Source organism: Triplophysa dalaica, chromosome 15 (genome assembly GCF_015846415.1).
Source record: "Triplophysa dalaica isolate WHDGS20190420 chromosome 15, ASM1584641v1, whole genome shotgun sequence".
Taxonomy (NCBI): Eukaryota; Metazoa; Chordata; class Actinopteri; order Cypriniformes; family Nemacheilidae; genus Triplophysa; species Triplophysa dalaica.
The window spans coordinates 1,671,836-1,695,718 of record NC_079556.1 but is presented as its reverse complement, the minus strand read 5'-3'; the positions used below and the strand labels follow the sequence as shown (position 1 = coordinate 1,695,718).

At 38.9% G+C, this 23,883-nt stretch overlaps 1 protein-coding gene across 2 annotated transcripts in view; it reads right to left on the bottom strand.

Moving 5' to 3' along the window:
• The window catches only part of mapkbp1 (mitogen-activated protein kinase binding protein 1), a 37,656-nt gene that overhangs the window by 2,515 nt on the left and 11,258 nt on the right, over positions 1-23,883 (bottom strand). Inside the window, exons 3-30 of one of the 2 annotated variants that reach the window (XM_056767484.1) lie at positions 21,507-21,569; positions 21,245-21,302; positions 19,665-19,835; positions 19,405-19,542; positions 19,041-19,223; positions 17,963-17,980; positions 16,117-16,277; positions 14,313-14,502; positions 13,242-13,385; positions 12,841-13,025; positions 12,581-12,672; positions 10,108-10,233; positions 9,927-9,997; positions 9,219-9,340; positions 6,572-6,647; positions 6,382-6,493; positions 6,206-6,269; positions 5,963-6,085; positions 5,741-5,877; positions 5,542-5,588; positions 5,236-5,472; positions 4,334-4,458; positions 3,864-4,003; positions 3,378-3,563; positions 2,929-3,004; positions 2,561-2,838; positions 1,672-2,481; positions 8-93 (exon numbers count right to left, since the gene is read on the bottom strand). In XM_056767484.1, the coding sequence (XP_056623462.1) occupies positions 8-93; positions 1,672-2,481; positions 2,561-2,838; positions 2,929-3,004; positions 3,378-3,563; positions 3,864-4,003; positions 4,334-4,458; positions 5,236-5,472; positions 5,542-5,588; positions 5,741-5,877; positions 5,963-6,085; positions 6,206-6,269; positions 6,382-6,493; positions 6,572-6,647; positions 9,219-9,340; positions 9,927-9,997; positions 10,108-10,233; positions 12,581-12,672; positions 12,841-13,025; positions 13,242-13,385; positions 14,313-14,502; positions 16,117-16,277; positions 17,963-17,980; positions 19,041-19,223; positions 19,405-19,542; positions 19,665-19,835; positions 21,245-21,302; positions 21,507-21,569 (4,219 nt within the window). The remainder of the gene's footprint in view (positions 1-7; positions 94-1,671; positions 2,482-2,560; positions 2,839-2,928; positions 3,005-3,377; positions 3,564-3,863; positions 4,004-4,333; positions 4,459-5,235; positions 5,473-5,541; positions 5,589-5,740; positions 5,878-5,962; positions 6,086-6,205; positions 6,270-6,381; positions 6,494-6,571; positions 6,648-9,218; positions 9,341-9,926; positions 9,998-10,107; positions 10,234-12,580; positions 12,673-12,840; positions 13,026-13,241; positions 13,386-14,312; positions 14,503-16,116; positions 16,278-17,962; positions 17,981-19,040; positions 19,224-19,404; positions 19,543-19,664; positions 19,836-21,244; positions 21,303-21,506; positions 21,570-23,883) is intronic. The other variant, XM_056767485.1, reaches the window with a different exon arrangement.

The window sequence follows — 23,883 nt, the reverse complement described above, 5'->3', positions numbered from 1 at the left end:
AACCTACCATCTTAAAGAGGTGGAAGGCTCTTTGAAAACTGCTCTGCAGTTCACTTGCAAGCAGCCTACAAGAATCCACATTGAGACACGCGTCTGCAGAGAAAAAACGACTTTAAATTAGATGAGCGACAAAACTGTATGTTTGAAATCTGATAAATGACAATTACATGCAATTGTAACTGATATCGAGGTGTAACGATACACAATTCTACACAATCCCACATGTTTTTTTTCATTCCCCCAATTGATTTTTAGGTTTAAGGATTTTCTTTCACTAAACATTAAAACTGTACAGCCGTGGAAATAAATAGAAGACCATTCCAAACATTATTTAATCCACATTTCTAGAAGTATTGAGGTCATTCCAGTCCAACGTCTGTTGAATTTCAACAAAATCAAACCTCAAGAATAACAAAGTCATCCAACGGCGCTGTGTAAGACTGACAGCATGACAAGATGCATAAAAACTATCAAGGTTATCACATATTTTTTTACTTTTCTTAACTACGTTTCCAAACATTACGGTTGTATTTCTTAAAAGTGAAAGCAAACTTGTTTACTTTCAAGTCTGAAAAAATGCAGAGCATCTTTTCTGTTGTTTGACCTGTTTCTTCAGTTATCAGCAAATATATGCATAACAAGAAACAGAAATGTTTTTATTTGAAAGTTTTGAAGAAATATTGAAATATAATTTTACCTAAACATACCAATGAATAGTAAATTCAGAAAACTGAAATTTATTTTGAAATGGTCTCTTAATTTCCCCCGGCTGTTTTTGACACTAGTCACATGTTAACCAACAGGATTCAACAAATGGCAAAAGCAACTGCGCATATGAAGAAGAGTGAAATTGGGACCTATGATTTAGGACTATGAGATTCATGCAAGTTTAACACAATTTGTTGTAATGGTAAAGCATTCTTATTACACGGCTCATGGAATGGTTCTTTCTGATTGGCCAGTCGCCACATTTGCAGGTTCTTTATTCCCAGATAACAACCTCTTAAAACTAATAACACGGTAACCCGGATGCAGCAAATCATTTTGACAGGTTTTTTGACAAATTAAATATAAATATGCTTTTTAATAACATGACATTATATTCACAAATAATTTATCCAAATTTCCATTTTGTGACATTTGAACGTCGTTTCTTACCTTAAAACTAAAAGTGAACGGCTTCGTCCGACAAAAGGTCTGCGTTCGGTAAAATTGATCTAATAATATATTAAATTCACATTTCATATCCAGTCTTTTCTCATGTGGCAAGTAGCCGTGTAATAAGCGGGATAATGTACAAGCAGCCAGCTGTTATTGCAAAATAAGCCCTTCATTTTGGGAATTTGTTGATAGGAATATTGTCTCTGGTTTGATTCCTACATCAAAAGGCAATGACTGGCCAGTAGAAATGCTTCAGCATCAACAAAGAGCAAACAAAACAAATCAATGAAGATGAGCATCACAGGTTTTACAGACGTCACAGAAAGTGTTAGTAAAGCCATGCCTCACCCTTCAGATGGTAATGATTAATGGATGAAGGGGGTGAAGAAGAGATGAAAGAGGTGATGGAGGAAGACAGAGGCCAGAGCCCTTTGGTAAAGAAGTGTTTAGGTAACCCAAGCCGTAGCAAAACAGAAGACTGAACCACAGAAGACTGATATCCCATCAAACCTGAGTCCTGAAGAACACCTGGACTGCACTCATCCCTGATGGTTCCCTCTTTCTCCGTCTCTGCGTTTGAGTCGAGTTCTGCTTGGCTCAAATCTTTGGACTGATCTGAAATGAGCACCATACTGACATCAATCCGGTCCGTGGTTTCAGATGGGGTCAGACGCAAAGCCTTGACCGGCTGCACCAAACACCCTTCGTGAAGTGAAGATGGAGTTGTTGGGGTTCTGCATGCGAACCCTTTTTCCATTTGAACAAATCTTGGGCTTCTGCTGCTGGGTGAAAGGGAAGACAGGGAAGGTTTGTCTGGAAGAGGATTGGGAATGTCGATATGGAGCAGGGGGCGAGCACTGCCGGTCAGTTTGGATTGAAGACTTTTGGAGAACGGACTTTCACTCGAGCCAGCGCTGAGCGTCGGTGCAACTGCAGCGTGAGGTGTGTACGGGCCTGGAAAGGGTGCCGTGGGAGTATCTGGAGAGGTTATGGTGGCGACGGGGGTTGTTGGCTTGCTCTGTGTGAAGTCCGGGCGTGGATCTGAGTATCCTGGCTCTTCGAGGTCCACCACGTTCAGGTTGTCCCCCATGGACACGGAGCGGGACATCTTGGCCATGGAGCTGGTGGTAGGGCTCATGTAAGAGCGAGACTTGGGTCTTGTGGGTGTGGTGACCTCACGTGTGAGCGAGGTCATAGGGCTGGTAAGTGGGACAGTAGGAAGGGAACGTCGTGGTGTAGTGTGGTGTAGGACACCTCGTTCTGAGCTTTGGATCAATGGCTGGACTTCTTTAGATGGACGAGGTGTGTGGACCACATCAGCTGATGAATCGAGATTAATAGAGTTAGAAAAGAGGTCATGTAGTAACATATATAACCATGTGAATTAAATGTATGTTACCTTCTGAGGAGATGTTGTGGATGGATTGAGCTTTCCTCATGCCCGCCGATCCGCTCTGACTCGCGGCGGCTTTAGCGATGGGGCTGATGAGCCTGCGGGACTCTGTGACGGGTGTGCGTTTCTTCTGGATCAAACGCTGAAATGTCCTGTCAGAGCTCTGGACTTCCTGCTGTCTTTTGTTCTCCATGATGGGCCTTACCTCTGAGGTCAGGGTCCGCGACACGCCGCCACTGGTCTTACCATTAGCACTTTTGTTTGAGGGGAAGGGGAATCCAGTTCTTGTAGGGAGAAAGAACAGTCACGTTTTGGGTTTTATGGTCAGGTATGAGTGTCATGGACGGATCAGAATTTGGATGTTCAGGTCTTACCTGCTAGGGGAATTCTGAGAGAGGAACTTTGACGACATGCTGTCAGAGATGTTTGCGGTGAGTCTGCTTGAACTGGCTGGAAAAAGAAATAAACAAGTTTTAAAATCTAGTTTGAAGTCATAAACACGAACAAGTAGCTATCTTCTTGTAAATATTTCTAAAATCACTGGCAATTAAACAGCATATTTCCGTTCAATAATTAAACATGACATGAACTGTATCATAACTTTGGTTTGCTAAGTTTAAATTGCACAAGAAATTGTGCTTTTCAAGGTCTGTGCACATGGTGGCAAGCCCCTCATGAGAGGGTCTTTACTGATTGACGATTGGCTCGTTTACTGGAAGGCGGGACTTCCTTCGCTAGAGCGGCCATATTATTGCATTCCTTGCTATTCATTGTAGAGGCAGTGGCGCATCTTGTACATATTAATATCTTTTGTTTGACCTACCAGGTGTGTTGAGGTCTGAGAGGTTTGCAAAGTGTTTCTTCAGAAATGACTCCTGGTCTGGTGTCTGAGGCACGGGAGTCTGAACATGACTGTTCTTCAAGGTGTCGTCTTCTTCCTCATCCAGATCCTCCATATCCAGTTCTGAAGAGTTTCCATCGACGCTCAATGGCTCAGTGGGCTCAGAATCTAAAGCGTACACACACAAAATTAACATATAAAAAAAAAAAAAAACTGAAAGATGACAGAATATTACCAAAACTATTCATTCTGCCAGTAATACGTTTGCGTAGGATGGAATTAAAGGTTTTAGTCGTGCAGCAGGATGCTAGACACTTTAAAGTGATAACAACCTTGTGAACTTCGTCAGTTTATCATTTTTAAAGGGATAATTCATTGAATAATTAAAGTTCTCAAATCATTTATCCATCCTCATCTCATTCCAATCCTGTATGACATAAAATATAGAAAAAGGTTTGTTTTTCTGACCTTCTCCAGGATGCTCAGGGCTGGACAGATGGCTGCTGGAATATTCCATCGAGCAGGCGCTGTCTGGACTCTGCTTCTCAGGGCAAGTGTTGACTGTAGCACATCTCATTCCAGGAGGAAACCTATTCACCGGATACTCACTACACAGAAACAGAGAGGAGAAAACAGACATGTGGGGTCAGTTGTGGTCTAGTGGTTAGAGAGTTCGTCTCGTAGCCAGAAGGTCGCTGGTTCAATTCTCAGTGCCACCAGGAAATGACTGAAGTGCCCTTGAGCAAGGCACCTTACCCCTGTTTGTTCTGCAGTATTAGCTGTTACCCTACTTATAAGTCGCTTTGGATAAAAGCTTCTGCCAAATGAATAAATGTAAAATGTGGGTTTGAAAATCACATTAGGAAGAGAAATGACAATGTTAGAATGCATCACCATAGATGAAATGCCTCTTTTGTGTGTTCATGCACCAGATCTACCTGCCAGTCAGACTGATTTGGTCTTCACATCCCTCAGGATACAGCACCTCCGCATCTGGGGTTTGAGGGGACAACTCAATGTACTGAGGACGAGTTTGACTTTCTGAGCCATTCTCTTCAGGTACCTACAGAGGGTTAGAAACAGAATCAGAAAAAAACATCTGAAAGAAATAAGAATATTTCACAAGTGGGCCTGTCTTGGCTTTAATGTGGAGCGATCATCATGTCAACTTTATGGTCTGCACGACCACATTGCATACTACATCATATCTGTTATTTTTTGCATTGATGTTATTATTGACTAAATCTTAAACTTTTAAAACAGCTTCATCATTTTAAATCAAATGAAATATTGCTTTGATATTACTTATAAAACTTATTTCAGTTTATAGCCGAGGTAATATTTCTATTTGTTTATGTAGAGGCAATACAGTTATTAACTCAAATAAATAAATATTTAACTCAAACTCAAATTGAAATAAACAAAACTTATATAGCAACATAAAAATAATAATAATAATAATAAAAGCAAATCATAAAATTGCTAACAATTTAACTAAAATCTAAAGGAAACTAAAAATTAAAGCAAATTTATAATATTAATAAATCTACATAGAAAATAAACAAATGAGTACTAAAATCACTTAGGCAAATAACAAGATGGCTAAATGATAACTAAATAGCTTTTATTTTTGCGTTAATTCTTTTCTTTGTGATTTATTTGTTTATATTTTGTTTATATTCAGTTTTATGAATATTTCAATAGCTTTTATTTTTATAGGATAATTTTTTCAGGTTAATTTTAAATATCAACAAACTCTAAATAAAACTGTATTAATGCTGAAAAACCTTTTTTTCATTTTTAAATAAAGGTATATCATGATTTGAAGATGGTCTCTTACCCATGCAGCAATGGTCTGGAGACTGATGGTGCTTCCCAGCTCTTGGTTCCTGCGTGGTTGTGGTTTTTTACGAACATCAGGGGTTCTGCTGGGAAAGAGAGGCATAGCGAACGACTCCAGCTGCCTCAGGTCCAACATTGACTTCACCTTTAGATCCATACTGCCGATCCGTCTAGACCAGCGGCGCCTCGGCCGTGGACCTGAACCATCATGATGCTCAACACTGCTGCTTTGTTGCTTAAGAATGAACGGAGTGTTACAAAGCATCATGGGAAAGAATAAAATGGAAGAAAAGCTGTGATGTACCTTCTTCATCTGGGAGTTGAGATTGTTGTGTTTCTCCTCTGATGATCCTTGAAAAGGCACACGAGGTTAAAATAAATATTTGGAAGAAGTCAATCAAATTAAATCTCACAGCACAGCCCAATGCTTAAGAACCGGATGTGGTATATAAACCTAACCAAACCAGTTGATCATGAAGTCTGAGGGATGTCAGATGAATTACCGGTTTCCTCGCCTGATGATGATAGCTGAGGAAACATCTCATCTTCCTCCTCAATACCCTCCTCTTCCTCCACATCCTTGTCACTATCAGATGACATGGTGCCGATAACAGGAACACTGTGGACATCTCTTCTTGTGCTGATATAAAACAAAAGACACATTTTGAACATTTTTTTAATAATATAAACAGTGTGTGTTCTTGTATGCGTGCCGAAATTCTTACCTAACTGTGTTCTGTTTGTTTGGAAGAGTCTTCTGAACCGGTCTGCTGTTCTGTTTGAGCTCTGCGAGACGCTGTCTCATGTTGATGGTCAGCTCAGGACACAGTCGCCATACAAAGATACAGCTGAACACACCGGCACACACCACAAGATGCGTCACAATTCAATCCAAACATGCAACTTAAAAACAAGACAAACGTACTGATATGAACTGAAACAAATGGTTGATCATTCCACATGATTACCTGTCTCCTGACACCGTTATCAAATGTTTACAGTCATTAGTAAACTTCATCCCTGTCACAATCTCTAAAAGACAAAATACACGTTTATTTGACTTTAAACCGAATGACTGATTATGCAACACAAACATAAAGAAACAATAAGAAATACATGTTTCAGCTCATCTGTAGGATCTCACCAGAGTGTCCGAACATGGTGGCCACACATTCTCCAGTGTAGAAGTCAAAGATGCTGATGTTCTTGTCCGAGCAACTTGTGGCCACATACAAACCTGATGGATCTGTCTGGACCTGATAAACATACACGGATCACACAAAGATGGAAAAGGACATCTCAAATAATAGAAAGAGGATTTTTATTTCGCTCACTTTGATAAGTGTCCCGTCCTCTCCCTGAGAGCCCTTGTAGACTTTCTTCTGTTTGCCATTGGCAATGTTAAATATCCTGTAGACATACAGTAAGAAAGATGTTCAGACTAAAATGTAATGAAGTAAAAAACACATGTAGGGTGATGTAAATGTACATTTTTAGTGTAAGGAACCTTACGGACATCAGGGAAAAGCAAGTACACTGCTCTTAAAGGGATAGTACATCCCCCAAAAAAATTCATCAAATAATTTCTTCACCCTCATGTTGTTCAAAACCTGTATGACTCCTGCAGAAACAAAACAAGATATTTGAGAAATGTCTCCGATTCCATACCACGGAAGTCAAGGAATCTTGTGTGTTTACCAACGTTCATCAAAATAGAAGAAAGAAAGATGAAAGAAAGAAAGAAAGTCATACAGATTTTAAATGACATGAAGGTGAATAAACAATGAAAGACTTCTAGTTTAACTAATCTTGCGCTTCTTTGTTGGCCGAATGCAGCACATTTTATTTTGCCCTTTTCACCTTCCGCCACTTGGAGGCACTATGGTGTTATACCTTTAATCTGCACCCTTCACAACCCCCAAACCAGCACTTTCAGCTTTTAGGAGGTAAAACTAGTGAACCCCTCAGGCGTCACATGACATACACAAGAAAAAAAAAGAGCCTGTGCTCATTACAGCGTTTTGAAATTCCTAATCGTGTCCAACACACGAGACCTAAAGTCTGTTTATATATGTAGAGGAGAGATCTTCTTTCATTAAAGAAACACTGAACAACAGGAAAAAACTGAGAACTGTCCATCTGTATCATATACAACATTCCTGACATTTTTTCTTGCCCACAGCAGCGAATAAATTTGAGGTCGTCGTTTGAATGAACAAAGAAAAAATGGCAACTTGTGTGCAGCGGCGGTTCCTTCCGAATGCTTGAAAATTATCTTAACAATAGAAAGGGTAACATGAGCAATGATACGACACAGTCTGCTGTAGGGTAAATCTATCACAACCTGTGAATAACACATTCAGATATTACACGTCTGAACACATCATAGTAATTAACTTTATAAATGGGGAAAATGTGATTCATTACTATTAAGAAAATAGTTGTGTTGCAAACAATCATTGAAATATAATTTGTTTTTAAATGACATGCCTCTACATGTTTCATGTGATTCACATATTGTAGTAAAAGAATCACGGAATGAATCAAATTTGTGTCGTTGATTTTAATCAGACACGCGAGTCACAACCACAGACTGACTTCAAGTGTGTTTATATGTATAAACTGTATGTGCACGTGTTCAACAACGCACTTAATACCAGATTAACCGATCGAGAACCTAATCCAATCCTTCTGTAAAAACACTCGATAATCTGATAACGCTGTAAACCGTCAGACAACACGTAACACCCGGATGACCTCAGAGGTCTAAATATATATCAGTCAACGGTTAAAAATCAACACTTATTTATTGACTGTATATAATCAGTGGCGTCTTTACCATTTTGGGGGCCCTAAATAAAGTCAAGACCATACATTGTCATCATTTGTGTGTACCACATAACAGCACAAAATTATCTACAGTTTGTTATTAGAATAAATCTTCTTGGTTTTGGGATGAAAGAGTGTCCTTTGTTTTATTCAGAATAATACAGAATGCTTTTAGCTACAGTATAAAAAAGTAAAAGGTGCAAGATTCTTCTTTTCATAGCATTATTTTCCTGTATAAATTAGTAGTAGATTTATTTTATTTAGCTTTCTTTCGTTTTTGAGCACCGCTTTGATACGTGCGCTTCATTGTGTATATCTGAGTTTCTGATCAAGTGTCAAATGATTTTACCACTTGTTGCCACTAGGGGGCCCAAAGCTTGTGGGGCCCTATGCATTTGTGTGGTGGTTAACAGCGCTACTGTATATAATTACAGACACACATGTGATAAACAAATGAGCACAATAATAATTTCCTGGTTGTCAGGCCTAACCAGCAGATGTACAAAAAGAGGGATGGGCAATTCTGTGAAAATGTAAACCTTACCATGAAAAAAAAAAAAATCTTACCAGTGGTTTTTACTATGGTAACCTCACAGATTTGAACAGTTGGTGGTTTAAATACTCATGTGAGATCTCTCTTCAGATTTCTAAAGCATTTGTTTTATTTTTAGTTCATAGATTTTTCATAGTCAGGTATGAGCCATTTTCAGGATTGTCACATCCATGACGCTTCATATTCCTCATAAATGAACACATCAAAATTTACATAAAGTAACTATTTTATGTTCTATAAAGAGGCATCCTTTCTCCATTCATTGGGTATCAGGATTTTGCATTTTATTTCACAGAAATCCTACAAAGTTTATCGTCTCCTAAAAACGAGTCCTTTTTTGTCACATCCATAACCCATGTTTATTTCCCTTGTTTTAAATATATATCTTTTTTCATAGAGTGACCTTTTTTGATGTTTAGACTCTATCAACAAGGGTTCAGTAAAATATAAACAGATGGTTCAATATAATCGTAACAAATTCATTCTCTGAGCATTTTTATGTCATGTCCATAACGCTGGAATTGCCCGGATTTATGATACAAATATGCAGATTATTACATGATTATACTGGTAAACAAACACAATAAAGCACATCAGACCTGATGCTGCGATCCTGGCATCCGACGACAGCGTATTTTCTGGTGGGGTCAATGTCCATGTCGTACAGTGTTGTCTTTCTCACTATGTGATGCGTTCGTGTGAATGTTGTACCTTCTGTTGTCTGTGTAAAAATGAATAAGTAATTTAGAAAATTCATTTAGATTTCAACCACGTGTTTATATGGTAGAAATAATAAACAGAAAAATAACAGAATAAAAATGTAAATTTAATTTACAGTTATTGTCAATACCATTTTATTGTGACACCCCCAAAACAAACTTTAATACGTCTGCTATCTGAGAAACGGACAGGTAGGTTAAGTTGTATAAACCATTTAAATATTACTGATAGCCAATTCAAATGTAAAAGTTTAAATTACAAATAATGCAACATGGCCAAGTCCTGTGGAAACTTCAGTCATTGAAGAATTGAACATTTTAATTCTGTCACTATTTACTCGCCCTCTTGTCATTTCAAACCATTATGTGCCGTTTTTTCCTTCCAAAAAACACAATAGAAGATATTTTGAAGAAAGTTTTTAGCTGGACCCCATTCACTTGCATTCGTTTTGTGCCCCTACAATAGAAGTAAATGGGGTCCAGTGCTGTTCGGTTACCAGCTTTCTTCAAAATATCTTCTTTTGTGTTCTGAGGAAGAAAGAAAGTCCTAAATGTACTATCCCTTTAACCAAGAATAGTGAATCTCACCTTCTGTGCTGTGCGGAAGTATATACTCTTATCCGCTCCACATGTGATCATTCTGACTTTACCATCATTGGCTGAAAAGAAAAAAGACAACAATAATTCAAATGAACATTTACACACGTCTTCAAAATAATAATCACATTGAGCAGTGAAACTCCATGTTATATGTTCATCAGAACCTCACCAGCGAATCGGACAGCAGTGATGGAGGACGAGTGTTCATCCAGAGTTTGAAGAAGGCTGTATTCTTTATCAGCATCCAGAACGTGAATCAGTCGGTCTCTGCTGGCCGTGGCCAACAGCTTCAGCCCTGAAAACACACACGGGACAAACAATTTATAAAAAATTCTGCTTTGTTCGTGCATTAAAATCAGACTTTAATATCCTAAAGAACCTTTCTAAAATGTGACATGGGTTCTCAAACATTGGATTTTTTTGATAGAATACTTAGGAAACAGCATGTTTTGGGATATCATACAATCTTTCGTTCCTATGACAGATATCTAAGTACCACAGAATTGACATCTGATATCACATGTGTATTGTTTTGAAGTCAAAGCATCCAAGACAGACTACATTTCTGAAATAGCAGATGTAAAATGTTCAATAGCTTGTTGAGTCTTCAGGAAACGTTAGCGCTTCTCTCACCACATGCTGATTCACTAACACACCGTGTTCATGTGTGACTTTGTAAGCATGTTGAAATGAGCCTTCATTTCTATAAAAAACTCCCTTAGGGAAAGAGTTGTATTTAAATGGCTTTAAAGTAACAGTAAGACAAGAATGAAAAAGGGATGTTCTTTAGTGTCTTACACAAAATGTGCAGATTTCTCATTTATTCAGTTATGCAATCTGATCACGAGCATGTTAGACAGGTATAGCAAAAGTACACTGACAAAATGTCTCATGAAGACACAGATAGCGTGACAGTAGACAGATACTGTATCCAGGTTGATTATTTAAAAAAAAGTCTCTTGAAATTGAGTTATACAGTTGCTGTTCTTAAATAGTTATTATTTTATGTTAAGCCTATCCTTCTCAAACCTGTATAATGAAACCCACAGACGCCTGTGAATAAAAGATCTTAAAAGGTTTCGCTCTTAGCGTTGAGTAACATTTAGGGTTAGGCGGTTTAAATGTTACATCGCTAAGCAACGTTCTCTCTCACACATCTAAAAATGTGTGTGTTCCAGCAGATGTTGTGTTTCTCACCACACGCTTACAATGTTTGGTCTTCATCCAGATCTAAAGTACACTACATCTCGACATGACTCAACACTGAACTGCACTTATCACAGCATGATAATGACTCTTAATATGACTGCCCTAAACCTCCAGTGCTGGATACACATGTGAGCTTCAAGAGACCAGAGAGCATTAATTCATTCTTTAGGTGTGTTTGTCTGTGCAATTTTTTTGGAAATATTTTCCCATAGACTTGCATTGAAGAACAAACTGAATCTACAGTATATCTATAGAGCATTATATTTGATTAGGCCTAGTAAACAACCACTACAACACACAAAAACAGCAGGAACTCCATGAAACCACACACATGTATTCAATTCCATTTTATCTATAAAGAGCTTTTCACCATTTTGCATTGTTGCAAAGCAGCTTCACAAACATGACTGTCTGTACATACTCAACCATATAGAAACTCCCTGATACCAATTCAGAACACTCTATAATCGCAACCAATATTATAAAAACAACATGGAAACCACGCAGAACTCCCTAGCAACCATACAAAAAAATCCTTGACAACCACTCGGAACAACCTAGAAACCATATAGATCTTACTTGACAACGATTCAGAAAACGGTAGCAACTAAGTATTTTAGAAACATGAGAACCACCCAGAACTCCCCAGCAACCATATAGAACCTTCCTGACACCCGTTTAGAACATTGTAGAAACAACATAAAAACCACTCAGATGTCCCTAGCAACCATCCAACAATCCCAGACAACCGCTTGGAACAACCTAGCAACCACACAGAACCCCTCCAATATGTTTTCAGAAAATATAACAATATTAACATAAAATAAAACACTGTTCTAGTGTAAAGTTGTTCTCTTGCTAAATGCTCAACTATATTATTTATTACTTAGTATTTTTTCATACTAGTAAAGTCTAATTACTATACTTTTCTGATTACTAATACGAAAAGTTCTGGTTCTCAAGATGGCCAGTCCGCCTCTGGTCACAGCCATAGGTGGGAACGCCTTTCTGGACCTTCCGGATAGTCCGCTCCAACTAATCATACTGCTTCTAGATGGTATGAGTGGCCTTGTTTTCATATCCTGGCAGGGACTTAAACCTGAACACACTGCAACGCATGGAGCCACGTGTCACCGTGGGGAACAAATTGAGGTCCCCACGGGCAAAAAAGCGTATTAATCGTTCAGAACAATATAAAAAAATGCTTTCTAAAAACATTTTCTATGATCTTTAGGTTTAGGGGTACGGGATACAGTTTGTTCAGTATAAAAATCATTACGCTTATGGTGTGTGTGTGTGTCTTATGCTGACTTCAGGATTATAAACCATCTGCTTAACATCTGAACCAGAGCAGCATCTGTAACCGAGGCATTAAACAGCACCTCACTGTTAAATAAATGAAACCTGAGGTTCTTTGATCTCTCCTGACTCACCGGTCTCAGGTTTAGAATACTCCAAACACAAGATCTCAGAGTCGTGGGCCTGAACGTCCAGAATCTCCTCCATGGTCTCCAAATCATGGATTCTGTGAACATATGAACAACAATAAATGAGTACATGCCCACACGTGTGACTACATTGCTCACATGACATGCAGTAAATAAAAAAACACTGTGCTTTCCATTAAACCCCCCAGAGGATCAATTATTTCAAATCAATTTGTGCAGAAGCGTTAAGTAGTCCTGTGCCAAACCTCAGCGTTCCATTGCGGTCCCCTGATGCCAAGTGCACTTCGTCTGGGCTCACACACATGGTCCTAATGCCTGTCCGGTTCTCAGAGGTCTGCGGGTCGACCTTCTCCGAATTACCAGAGAGGGTGCAATCTGTGTCCAAAAGAGTGGAGGTGTTGTTGTCCATATAAATGACCTTGAGGAGGTCCTGCAGAGAGGAAAGCAAAATAAAATGACTTGTTTTTTTAACTCTAATCTGCCAAATCATCTGCAGTGGTCTTGAATTATCATTACGTTAGATTACATATTATGATAGCTTTGTGAAAAAGTTTGTGTAGAAAGTTTATGTTCAGTTATGATGCTTGATTTGATATTACTCATAAAGAAATGTGATTTTCTTGTAGTCGGACTTTAGGGAACCTACACCGCTGATAACGTTCCGGTTGAGCGTCGTGTTCTGAGCGTCTGTGTTCCACAATCGGATCGTGTTGTCGGATGAGCAGGTGAGGAAAGACCCGGGAGACGCGGGAGACAAACGTGACTCGCCATCCTTTCTCTCTGGATATACCTGCAGGACAAATGCATGAGCGACTAAACCAGACAACACACAATATAATTATATGAATCACAGTACACACTCATGCGTGCAAATAAATACAGGTGTATTTACGTTTTTGCTGATTGGTCAACACAATTGGTCATATTTTTCCAACATGCTAAATGCTAGACCGGTTAATGAAATATATCAAGAAAATAAGACACATTCCTCCATCATTTGATCCGATACAAAACATGCACGACATCACCTGTACATATAACAAACACGTACTTTGTGACCAACTTGTCATCGCTGACCGAACAACAAACAGAAACAGTAAAACGCTCCTTTCATGTCATATGAAAAAGCTACACGTCTAATTGAAAAAAGTAAATAAAAAGTAGCTACAAAAGCTACAGGCCAGGTCGAAACCTACGATGTGTGCCTTTTCATTGTCACAATAAACCATCGTGAGGTCACGCAGGCCACACAATAGAACAAAATATAAAAACATGAAAGACTCACATTATGTCAACATACAAAACAATGACGGGACACTAAAAAACACAAACATGCTCAGACCAGACTGGTAGACATGAACCAGCCTTTCTTTAACAAACTACAGCAGAGACTGTTGGATTCACAGTTAAGAGTAAATAATATGGGAAGCATTATTTATTTATTTTATTTTGACTATAATTATATTTTCTACCGATGCCATTTTATAGCAGATATATGCCGTGACATGTAAACAATAACCGAACGTTATTCTATTTGTGCTTAGCTGTGATATACACAGTCGCTGTGTTCTGCGTCAGAGCTATTTTTATACAGGTTTGTGTAGATCTATATTTCTTAGCTGGAATGCTGGACCAGTCAGCATCCATGACTGGTGTTATAATATTGTTCAGATGACAACCCAATGTTTGAATAAGTCTGACTTGTGTTGTATCTCACCTCCACGCTCCAAACGCAAGACGAGTGGTACAGGGCCGAATACATCTTGCCCACCTTACGGAGATCGCGAATATCCCACACGTATAGACTGTGGTCGTTGTAGACGCAGGACAGCCAGCGGTTGGTGGGGTCATAGGACACGGCAACTGTGTCGGGATACCGGAGGTCCTCCTTGTAAGTGAAGAGGTGACTGTGAAGAGAAGTGCTGATGAATTAGTCGGACTGTAAAGACAGCTGGACCGGTGGGGTCAAACAGGGTCATCTTGGCTTCAAAGCTGAACCCGAACTTAAGACTGCCAATTGTAAGGAGACAGATGCAATGATGGGCTGTAAAATACCCCGGAATGCTCTTAGGGTCAGTATTCTGAGATCAATAGACATACAAGGAACACTGGCTTATATTTAAAAAAAATATTATATATGTGTTTTCCAGATTCTGACCCGTGAGTTGTTATCACGATCCATGATATCCAAATCTTTAGGCTCATATTACATAGTAGTGCATTCTAAAATATGACTAAAATAACATTTAGAACATACACACATTTTAAATGTATAGTCTTTCACTTCTTAAAAAAAGAGAGCAAAAAGTACTGATGACCAATCTTGTTCTACGCAGTCCTCATGAAATCAACATCCTCACGAGTCTTCGTGAAATCAAAATTCAAGTTTTTTTGGCCTTTAATATGAAGTCTTAAAGTCCCCGTGAACCAGAAATTGCGATTGTTTTTACTTCTGTATTTTGATGCATTTCCGAATGAAAAGGAATTTCCAATGAGTGAAATTGTAGGCGTGGCATTCGTCTTTCTCCGCGAATTGATTGGATGTATAAAAACAGCCGTTGCATTTTGAAATAGAACTGGCAGCAAACCGACAGTTGAAGGGGAGGAGTTAACGGAAGCTCCGCCCAAGCCGTTTAACATACGTCATTAAAGACGGATAGTGACTGCAGGACGGAAGTGCATTCAGATTTGAATTTAAGATTATGAGAACACTTTAAAAAGAGAATGATCCACATCGATATACTATTTACAATAAACAAAAAAGATATTGTAATTTTTTATTTCACTGGGACTTTTAGGATATCTATAAACTAGTGTGCTTTAAAACATTCACAAACATTTTATTTTGAGGATTAAAGCATTCAAAACGAAAATTTCTTTCTCCTTCACCAATACACATCAACGATTTTTATGACATGATTCTGCACTTCAGCTTCTCATTAAATTTTACCTGTGAGGTAAACTAAATGCTATTGTCTGTTTTAAAAGGGGGAGGAGCCACTCAGTCCTTCCGGACTTTCTGTTTGTCCTTACTTCCTGTTTCAGTGGAAATTACATCACTGCATCGGAAAAATAACTTCTGTGGATCTTTGAAGCAAAAACAATCAAAGTCTCACTAAAATAACAAACAACTCTTTCACAGTCCATTCAGATATATTGTTCACAGGCAAGTCGACATGCCGTATAAAGAACACTACTGTAAAGCCAATAAGTAATTCAACATGTCTCCTCGAATATAATATTTAATAGAGGTCACCAGCTCTGTCTCAGCCCTGCAGCTGTCTTTGCATATTTATGAGAGACGGACCAAGAGGTCTCGTGTGTTTCTGACAGTCTGCGGGGAAAGCCGAGAATGTTAAAGAGATGGCACACTGTACGCTGCTTTATCTAGACTGTATTCATCCAGACTGAATGCCAGACATCAGGAACATTCTGGAGATCTGAATATGCATGAGCTCATCCAGTACATGTAAACATGGACATGCTTGTGTGGATTTCTGTCAGGTCGATCTTCTTCTTACCTGGCCTCAGTGACAGTGGCGATGTCCGTGCCCAGGCTGTGGGGGTGAGGCAGTGTGCAGATAAAGTGCAGGTCCATGGGACTGAAGGCTCTCACTGTACCATCAGCACAGCCGCAGAATATCAGATCCTCGGTGACGGACAAAGACGTGGCCATACTAGTCTGAGAAAAGAGACAGAGAAATAAAATTCAATGACAGGGAAAGCCTGAGAGATTTGGGATATGCAAAATAAACTGCACACTTTTTGACCCATGTGCATCAATTTAAAAAGTTTCACTTAGTCCAAAATTTGTCACGCAAATATGATATATTAATATTATATTATATATGTCAGGAAATGTATTATTCATTTATTCTGAATCCTCACCAACCCAACAATTTTATACTCAATGCATGGATTAATGCAAAATGGTAATGGTGTTAAATACTGTTGCTAAAATGGGTTTCAATGAGGACATTTTGGTCTTTGACATTTTGGCCTATTCTGTGAAACTGGTTAAAAATATATTTATGAAAGCAAATGAGCGTAAATTACAATAAAAAACACTCTTTTTATTCAGTTTGTATTAACATAGCCAAAATATTGAATAGGGCCTAAATGTCCATATGTGCGCACAAGGGTTAAAAAGTGTTATAGTGAAAAAGCAAATTAATAAAAAGATAATGATAAATTCTTTGATACTCAACATTGAAAACCCAAAGACTTAATAAAAAATAAAGATGGAAAATAAAAAATACACAACCTTCAAATACAGTTTTGATTACAATGATCATTTAGTTTTATTACAATGAAAACAAACTAAAATCAAAAATGCATCATGCTGTTTGCGCCTAAAAGAAAACTTGCCTAAAGCAGATGAGATTTATGTGAGTTAAATGTTCCCGATGAGATCAATCTAATACAGGATTGTAAAATGCCTCCTTTATTGAACAAATTTAATAAAGTACGAACAAAATCAACTTTATCCCTACAAACTGGGTACATCAATTTGTGGAATAAGACTCATGCTGTTGACAAACAGAGACGCTTTTGTTTGTATTTCTGTTCTGTTTTCACAGAGCATCGGGATCAGGGGCGGCCACAAAAGCATTAATTGTGCTTGTGCCCACCTGCTCCGACCGTGACCCACTTTGAACATTTGCGAGGAGTCCGATCGAGATCTTCTGTCAGTTCTGAAACATGTGCTTCAGGTTTACACCCCTGCTCGGACCACAGGGATTAGTTTTATCTTTTCCTTTTAAAGACACGGTAAATATTCAAAAACAATCAACTGCATCGAAGTCCGTCGATGTGGACATAAGCATCACGCCCGAGCGAAGGTTTACAGATGCTATCGTGGAAGTGCTCTATTCACAGGCTTGGTTGTCGACCGATGGAACCTAACAATTGTATGAGCATTAGTCATGGTGTCATAGACTCGGGACAACAGTGAATGAGTGATCCTGTATACCCACAGAAATTCAGCACAATTTCTTCTTCCTGTGCTGGTTAGGGGTCAAATAAGATTTTTTGTAGCAAAACACTTAATCCAACTTCACTGCGAAATTGACAGAAAATATCATTTATCTGAATGCAATTGTTTTGAGAGATTGAAGGAAAAACAAACATGAGGAAATGAAATGAATTCTGCACACAAACTCTCCGGGTGGAGATTGACAGGAAATGGGAAATCCTGTGTTTGAGAGCTGAAAGATAACTGCTGAGTGAAGACACTGCAATGGGGTCAGACGTCCAATGAGCAGCATGAGTGAGCATGAGCAACAGCGGTACATGTGAAAAATGATTTCATGAGTTTTATAATGAGGTGTTATAATGCTGAATCTACAGCTCTCATATGAAACTTACTGCGAAACTGTCATTTCTCTGGAGTGTGAGAGGAGGAGAATTAAAACAAAACTAATATTAGACAACAGCAGCATAAATTAACACATCCACACACACACACACACACAGTTAGGACGAATGTGTAAGAAAAACCACTATGCTAATTTTCACCATTTTATTGAATTCCATTTTAGGCCACATTTACACGATGACAAACAGAGAAGCTTTTCCTTCACGTTTTTGAAAAGTTTCACGTACACATGACAGCGTTTTCAAAACGGTCTGCATTTACACGGCACCAGGAAAAGGGATAAAAACGCTGTAGTGTGCACGCCAGGCCAGTGGATGGCGATGTTGTTGTGTAAAGAAACAGGACGTGCCTTGGCACATACACATGCACGGTTATAAGTCAAAAGTGCTTTCTAATATCGTTGGTCGACGTATATGTGTGTTTAAAGTCTGGATAATGTCAATTGTCTGTCTCCGCTAGTCTTATTGGTGAAGCAAATTCACATTTTGCAGGAGAAACGTTAATACATAGTCGAGCAGCGAGAGCTCACAGTATGGGAAGCCTCCATATTGTTTTGGCTATACTCGCGCGTAATACGCATGCGTGTGACATCGTCGTTTTCAGAAAGTTCAGTCTTGCAGTTTGCATAGAAACAAAAAGTTGCAATTTGAGAACCGTTTTCATTTTCAGTCAACCAAAACGCTGTTTCCGTCTAATCGAACGGCTAAAAGGCATAAAAAGTTTTCCGCTTTTAGTTGAAAACGGCGTCGTATAAACCGCCGCTTATTTTGTACTTCTTTAATTTATAATATCACTTGCCATACTGTTATTTTAAATTAATCTTAAATTACATATTTGTCAGGAAGCTAAGATAAGCAGTGAAACCGGTTTAAAAACTTTACCACGTCAATATAAAAAACATAGATCTAAAGTGGAAAAATAGACTAATAAGACAGAAGTTTGATCAAAAATGAGAAGTAAACTTAAAGCGTTCTATTCAAACTTCACATTTTGTACAGTCAACTGGACATCCAACATCATGCATAATTCTGACTACAAAACTGGCCAATCGGCATCCTCGTCACTCACCCTGAGCTCCACCCACTTATCCAGCATTCTTTTGTCGCTGAACACGCAGAGCAGCCCAGAGGAAGTGATGCAAAATGTGCAGTTCGCTTTCCGCCCCTTTCCACAGGCCACATCGCTGAAGAAATTATTCCGCAGTTCTCCCAGAAGACCAGATCGACCCAGTAACGGCACGGTGGCACTCACCTGATTGAGAGAAAAAAAGTGGGAGTCATTTCTATTAGATTTGGATCATGCTGGAAAGACATTTTGAGATCTAAACTGTGCGGTAACAGACGATCGATAGTCAAGACAATGAAAAATCAAATGCTAGTTATATTTGGTCAAGATAAGAAAGTTGGCTGCAGATCAAGTCTTCGCCATGTACCTTCGATGACTTGGTGTGGTCCAGGTACCAAAACTTCACATGTCTGTTTCCTGCAGTGACGAAGTACGAGCTGTCATCTGAGAAAGACACGGCCGACACTTTACTAGAGACCTTGTTGGCAGCAACCACCACGTTTTTCTGGAAGGACAAAAAAACACACTTAAACCCGGTGAAAATCAACTACTTATAAATCAAAATCAAAGAAATGAAATGGGTTGTGTAAAGTGTTTTTTGACTGTGATCCGTATATTGCTAGTCACCTTCCAGGCCCAGACGTTGACGATCATGTCATGCTGGTAACCCACACTGACAATGTATTTGCTGTTGGGGGAGAAAGCGACGCACGCCACGCCGTACTTATGTTCCTGCAGCTCGGCCACCTGCGTCCTCTCCGCCACATCCCAGACGCGCACCGCCGGCATATGACCACTCTAAATACAGAGAAAGAGCAGAGAGAGATGAAGCATGGTGAGACATTCAAGAATCGCTAGTAACTTTCCCATGCATGTGTGAATAACACATTGATGTTGGCCGACACATCAAGACAAGTTGATTCCTACCCATGTTATGCAACTTCAATCACGACAGACCATAGAAAACTCCCATAGAAGATTTACAGTCCACCAATTCTGACAGCAGCTTTCATACGCATGCACCAGCTGCTCTCTCATTCAATACACTTAAATCCACGTTCATAATGCTGGTACAAATATTTGGTTAAAACTCTCCTGTGTTCCACAGAAGAAACAAAATGAGTCTTCGTCTCTGTGTGAACGACACCTGATCTGCATTCATAGCTGCAGGGGTTCGACTTTGTGAATCTGCGTGTCAAAGGTCAAAACGCTGCAAAAAGCCACATGCAGATTCCAGACCGTTTCTGTCTGTTTCTTCAGGCTTTCTCTTCCTCCCGACATGCTTTTTCTCGCCCTTTCTTGGCTCGCTCGCTTTCTTGCACCTCTTTATGACAGTAAACACTGTCTGTGAGCAGACTGGCACGATGCCCCCTGTTGCCATGGCAGCCGGTAAGCACAGAGCCACATCACTTTCACATGCTGGAGTAAGACACTCCTCCCGAACAGAACGGATTACTTTTGTACACACAAAGATGCACAACCACATACACAGTCGCACCCACAAATCACCCGTCCGGATGATACATTGGATTAGAGAAGCAAACACAGGATCTGTGCTCATGTTGAGCCTTGCAAATAAAGTCCAAACAGCTCTTAACATTGTGCTAAGTGGATAAACAGCACTAGTGTTTCCATTCATAACTGTTTCCATTTATAAGCTGTATGCCACTTGTGTGCTTTAAAGGAGACGTGAAATCAAAACTGACCAAAATAGGAGTAGCATCACTATAACTATTGCTTATCCTTAAAGCTGCAATCTGTTACTATTATAGGGGATGTACAAAACTAAAAATGTTTCTTGAGCAAGTACATTAAAATATAAAAGATACATATAATTCTTGCATCAACCTCATGGTGTTTCAGCATGCTTGTAGGGTTTACAGGATTTGCAGTCAAAGCAATAAATCCATTCAACCCAAATGTTAGTGCTGATGTATGAATTGCAGGAAGGAAAGCAAGAATCATCACATTTGGCTGTGCTTGACTTCACTGTGACAAAAGAAAAATGACACTGAGAGGTACTCGCTGTCCGCAGGGACTGCAGCACACTGTACACTTCATCGCCCTAAAACTTCACTTTCGTCCACAACACATATCCGAGACCTATACAAGTGTGAGATACAGCCCCAAAGCTCCTGACTTATAATCACATAATGTCATTTTTGACTAACTGTGACCGCAAAGATGTTTTAATCGTGAGCACTCACCTCACCCGTGACCACATATTTGCCGTCAGGAGAGAAAGAGACGGTGGTGATGGTTTTCCTGAAAGCAGACAGAAGTGTTGAAGTGTACACATCCGACCGCCTCGAGTGATTTCCTGTTCGTCTAGTTATTGCTCGTCAACAACTGACCCACATATTACACCATCATAACATCACAGATATATAAACGGTGACGAGTCACATTTAAACATGAAAATACGTCCTTATAAACTTCCTTAACTAGACAATGCTTGTATGGTCTCACCTGGAGCTGTTGAGAATGTGATGTTGTTTGTTTTTTTTAGGATTCAGCAGCACCACCACACATCTGTGAAACAACAAAAAATACTTTATAAGATTCTATTCTGTTTATTTCTTTGAAAACAATTTAAGGAATATTTCACCCGAACTATCATCTCAAAAGTCATTTATTCAACCCTATGTCATTCAAAACCTGAATTTGAATCTTTCTTCTGTGGAACACAAAATAAGATATTTTGAGAAATGGTTTTGTGTTCATACATTGAAAGTCAGTGTTGTTTGGTTGTCAACGTTTTTCAAAATATCTTCTCTGATCTGCAGAAGAAAGAAAATCATATAGGTTTGGAATGAAGGTGAGTAAATAATGGAAAAAAATCTTTTTTGAATAAACTATCCCTTTTAGTTCATTTTACTATTGAGTCTTTCTGTTAGCACATATCTTTTTTGTATCCCCTTACAAAAATATGTTTATTTAAGCATGCTATTAGTTTTAAACTATTTTATCTACTTTGTAGGCAGTTCTCAGAAATATGTTTGATGAACTTCTCAAAAACATAAGTATACTTGACTTATTGAGTTAAATAGGAACACAGTCATACTGCAAAATAATATAGAAAGTAAAATAATATATAAATAGTCAACTCAGTATGATAAAGTTACCTTATAGAAACCTGCAAGTATGCTTGCAGTATAAATATCAACTAAATTAGCAGTTCACTGTGAGTATACTTCAAAGTGTGCTTTCATAAACTGAAAAAACGCTCCAAAGGGGTATAAGGATACAGGCCGCTGATGTTCTTCCCCTAAAATCTCAACCAGCTAAACCACTTCTGCTCTCAATGCGCTAAGATAATTTTACATCAAGTGGTAACGTTGTGTTTAGGAAGAGAACGTTTAAATTTCAGCGAGCCGACAACACTACGGCTGAACATTTCTATATGCCTTTGTCATTATGCCTCGAGTAAGTGCAAAAGTTCACTTAGGTGATTTGTGAATGTAGCTTGAAACGGATAGCCTGAAGCCCTTCTCCTTTTTGGTTGTTGATGTATGACGTAGAGTTTGGATAATTCGACTCACGTCGCTGACCGTCATCCTATGTGCATAAGCGACCGAGTGAAAAAGACCATTGTTTCCAATAGACACTACGTGCGCTACATATAACAGAGCTGGCTGAGATTTGCACACTGGTTCCGTCTAGTTCACATGTAGTGTTCACATGTAGTTTAAAGCTGATACAATAAAAAAGAATATTGTGTATACTAAAAGGTAGAACAATTTATCCCCAAGTACTCATAAAAAGGTAATTACAAGTATACTAGTACATTGATAAGTAGACATAATCCATAAAGTATACTTAAAATATAACTTAACCCAAGTATACTAGACGTATCCTTTTTATTACCCGTAGCGTGGTACCACCACATCATTTTTAGTGCTGATGGTTAGTATATTTGTGTTACGGTTCATCTGCTGTCTTTCATCTCCCAAATAGAGGAATCAAACTTAAACCTTTTTAAAGGCTCAAAGAGCAAATATAAGCCTTTTAAACATGTTTAAATGGAAGTACAGTCAATTGGCTATTATAAAGATTGTTTGAGACAATGTGGGGTGTGGAAACGTCCTGCAGGCCAGCCAAAGAAAAGGAAGGCAGCTAGACAAACATAATACAGTGGAAATACGTCAATGATTTCCGCAGTTTTCTTTTTCTTTTATAGATAACAACACGTCCATCAACAACATCCACGCCAGCGCGTTTCAGCTCACAGAGATAAAAAAGACCCCACGTAAAATCTGCTACGGCACAAATTTGCCAATACCTAATGAAATGCTGAAGCAAAACAAGAAAAACGCTGATATAGAAACAGTCTACTATGCATTTCTACCACCCAAAGGCGACGAGTCAAACTCCAACCCTTTTGAGAACGAATACAGCACAACAATGCATATGTCCATTTTGTGTGTTTGTGGCTTGAGTTGGTCATTTCATTCATTTCAGTTCAAATATCACACAAAGAGAAGAGAAAAATGAAGCAGTCAGTGAGACAGCTGATGCATGAGAAGCAGACAGGACCTTCATTGTGGGGAAGTAATACCATTAATGGATTTCCTGCGCTGAGCTCCTGATGGGATTGACAGGACTTGGATCAATGAATATACAAGAGCATTGTAAGAATGTCTATAGCTCATCCCATTACAAACATAAGCTGATATGATAATCAGTGCTCACTCAGCAAAAAAAACATGTGACCTTGTGTTTACACGTGGCTGCCCACCATTCACAAATCACAAGTCAATGCAATGCTGGCTAGCTCGGATCTGGCTGTCTCTGAGGTTTGGTTCTGTGAAACATAGCTATATTTCTTCTTTCAGGCACTTTTTGT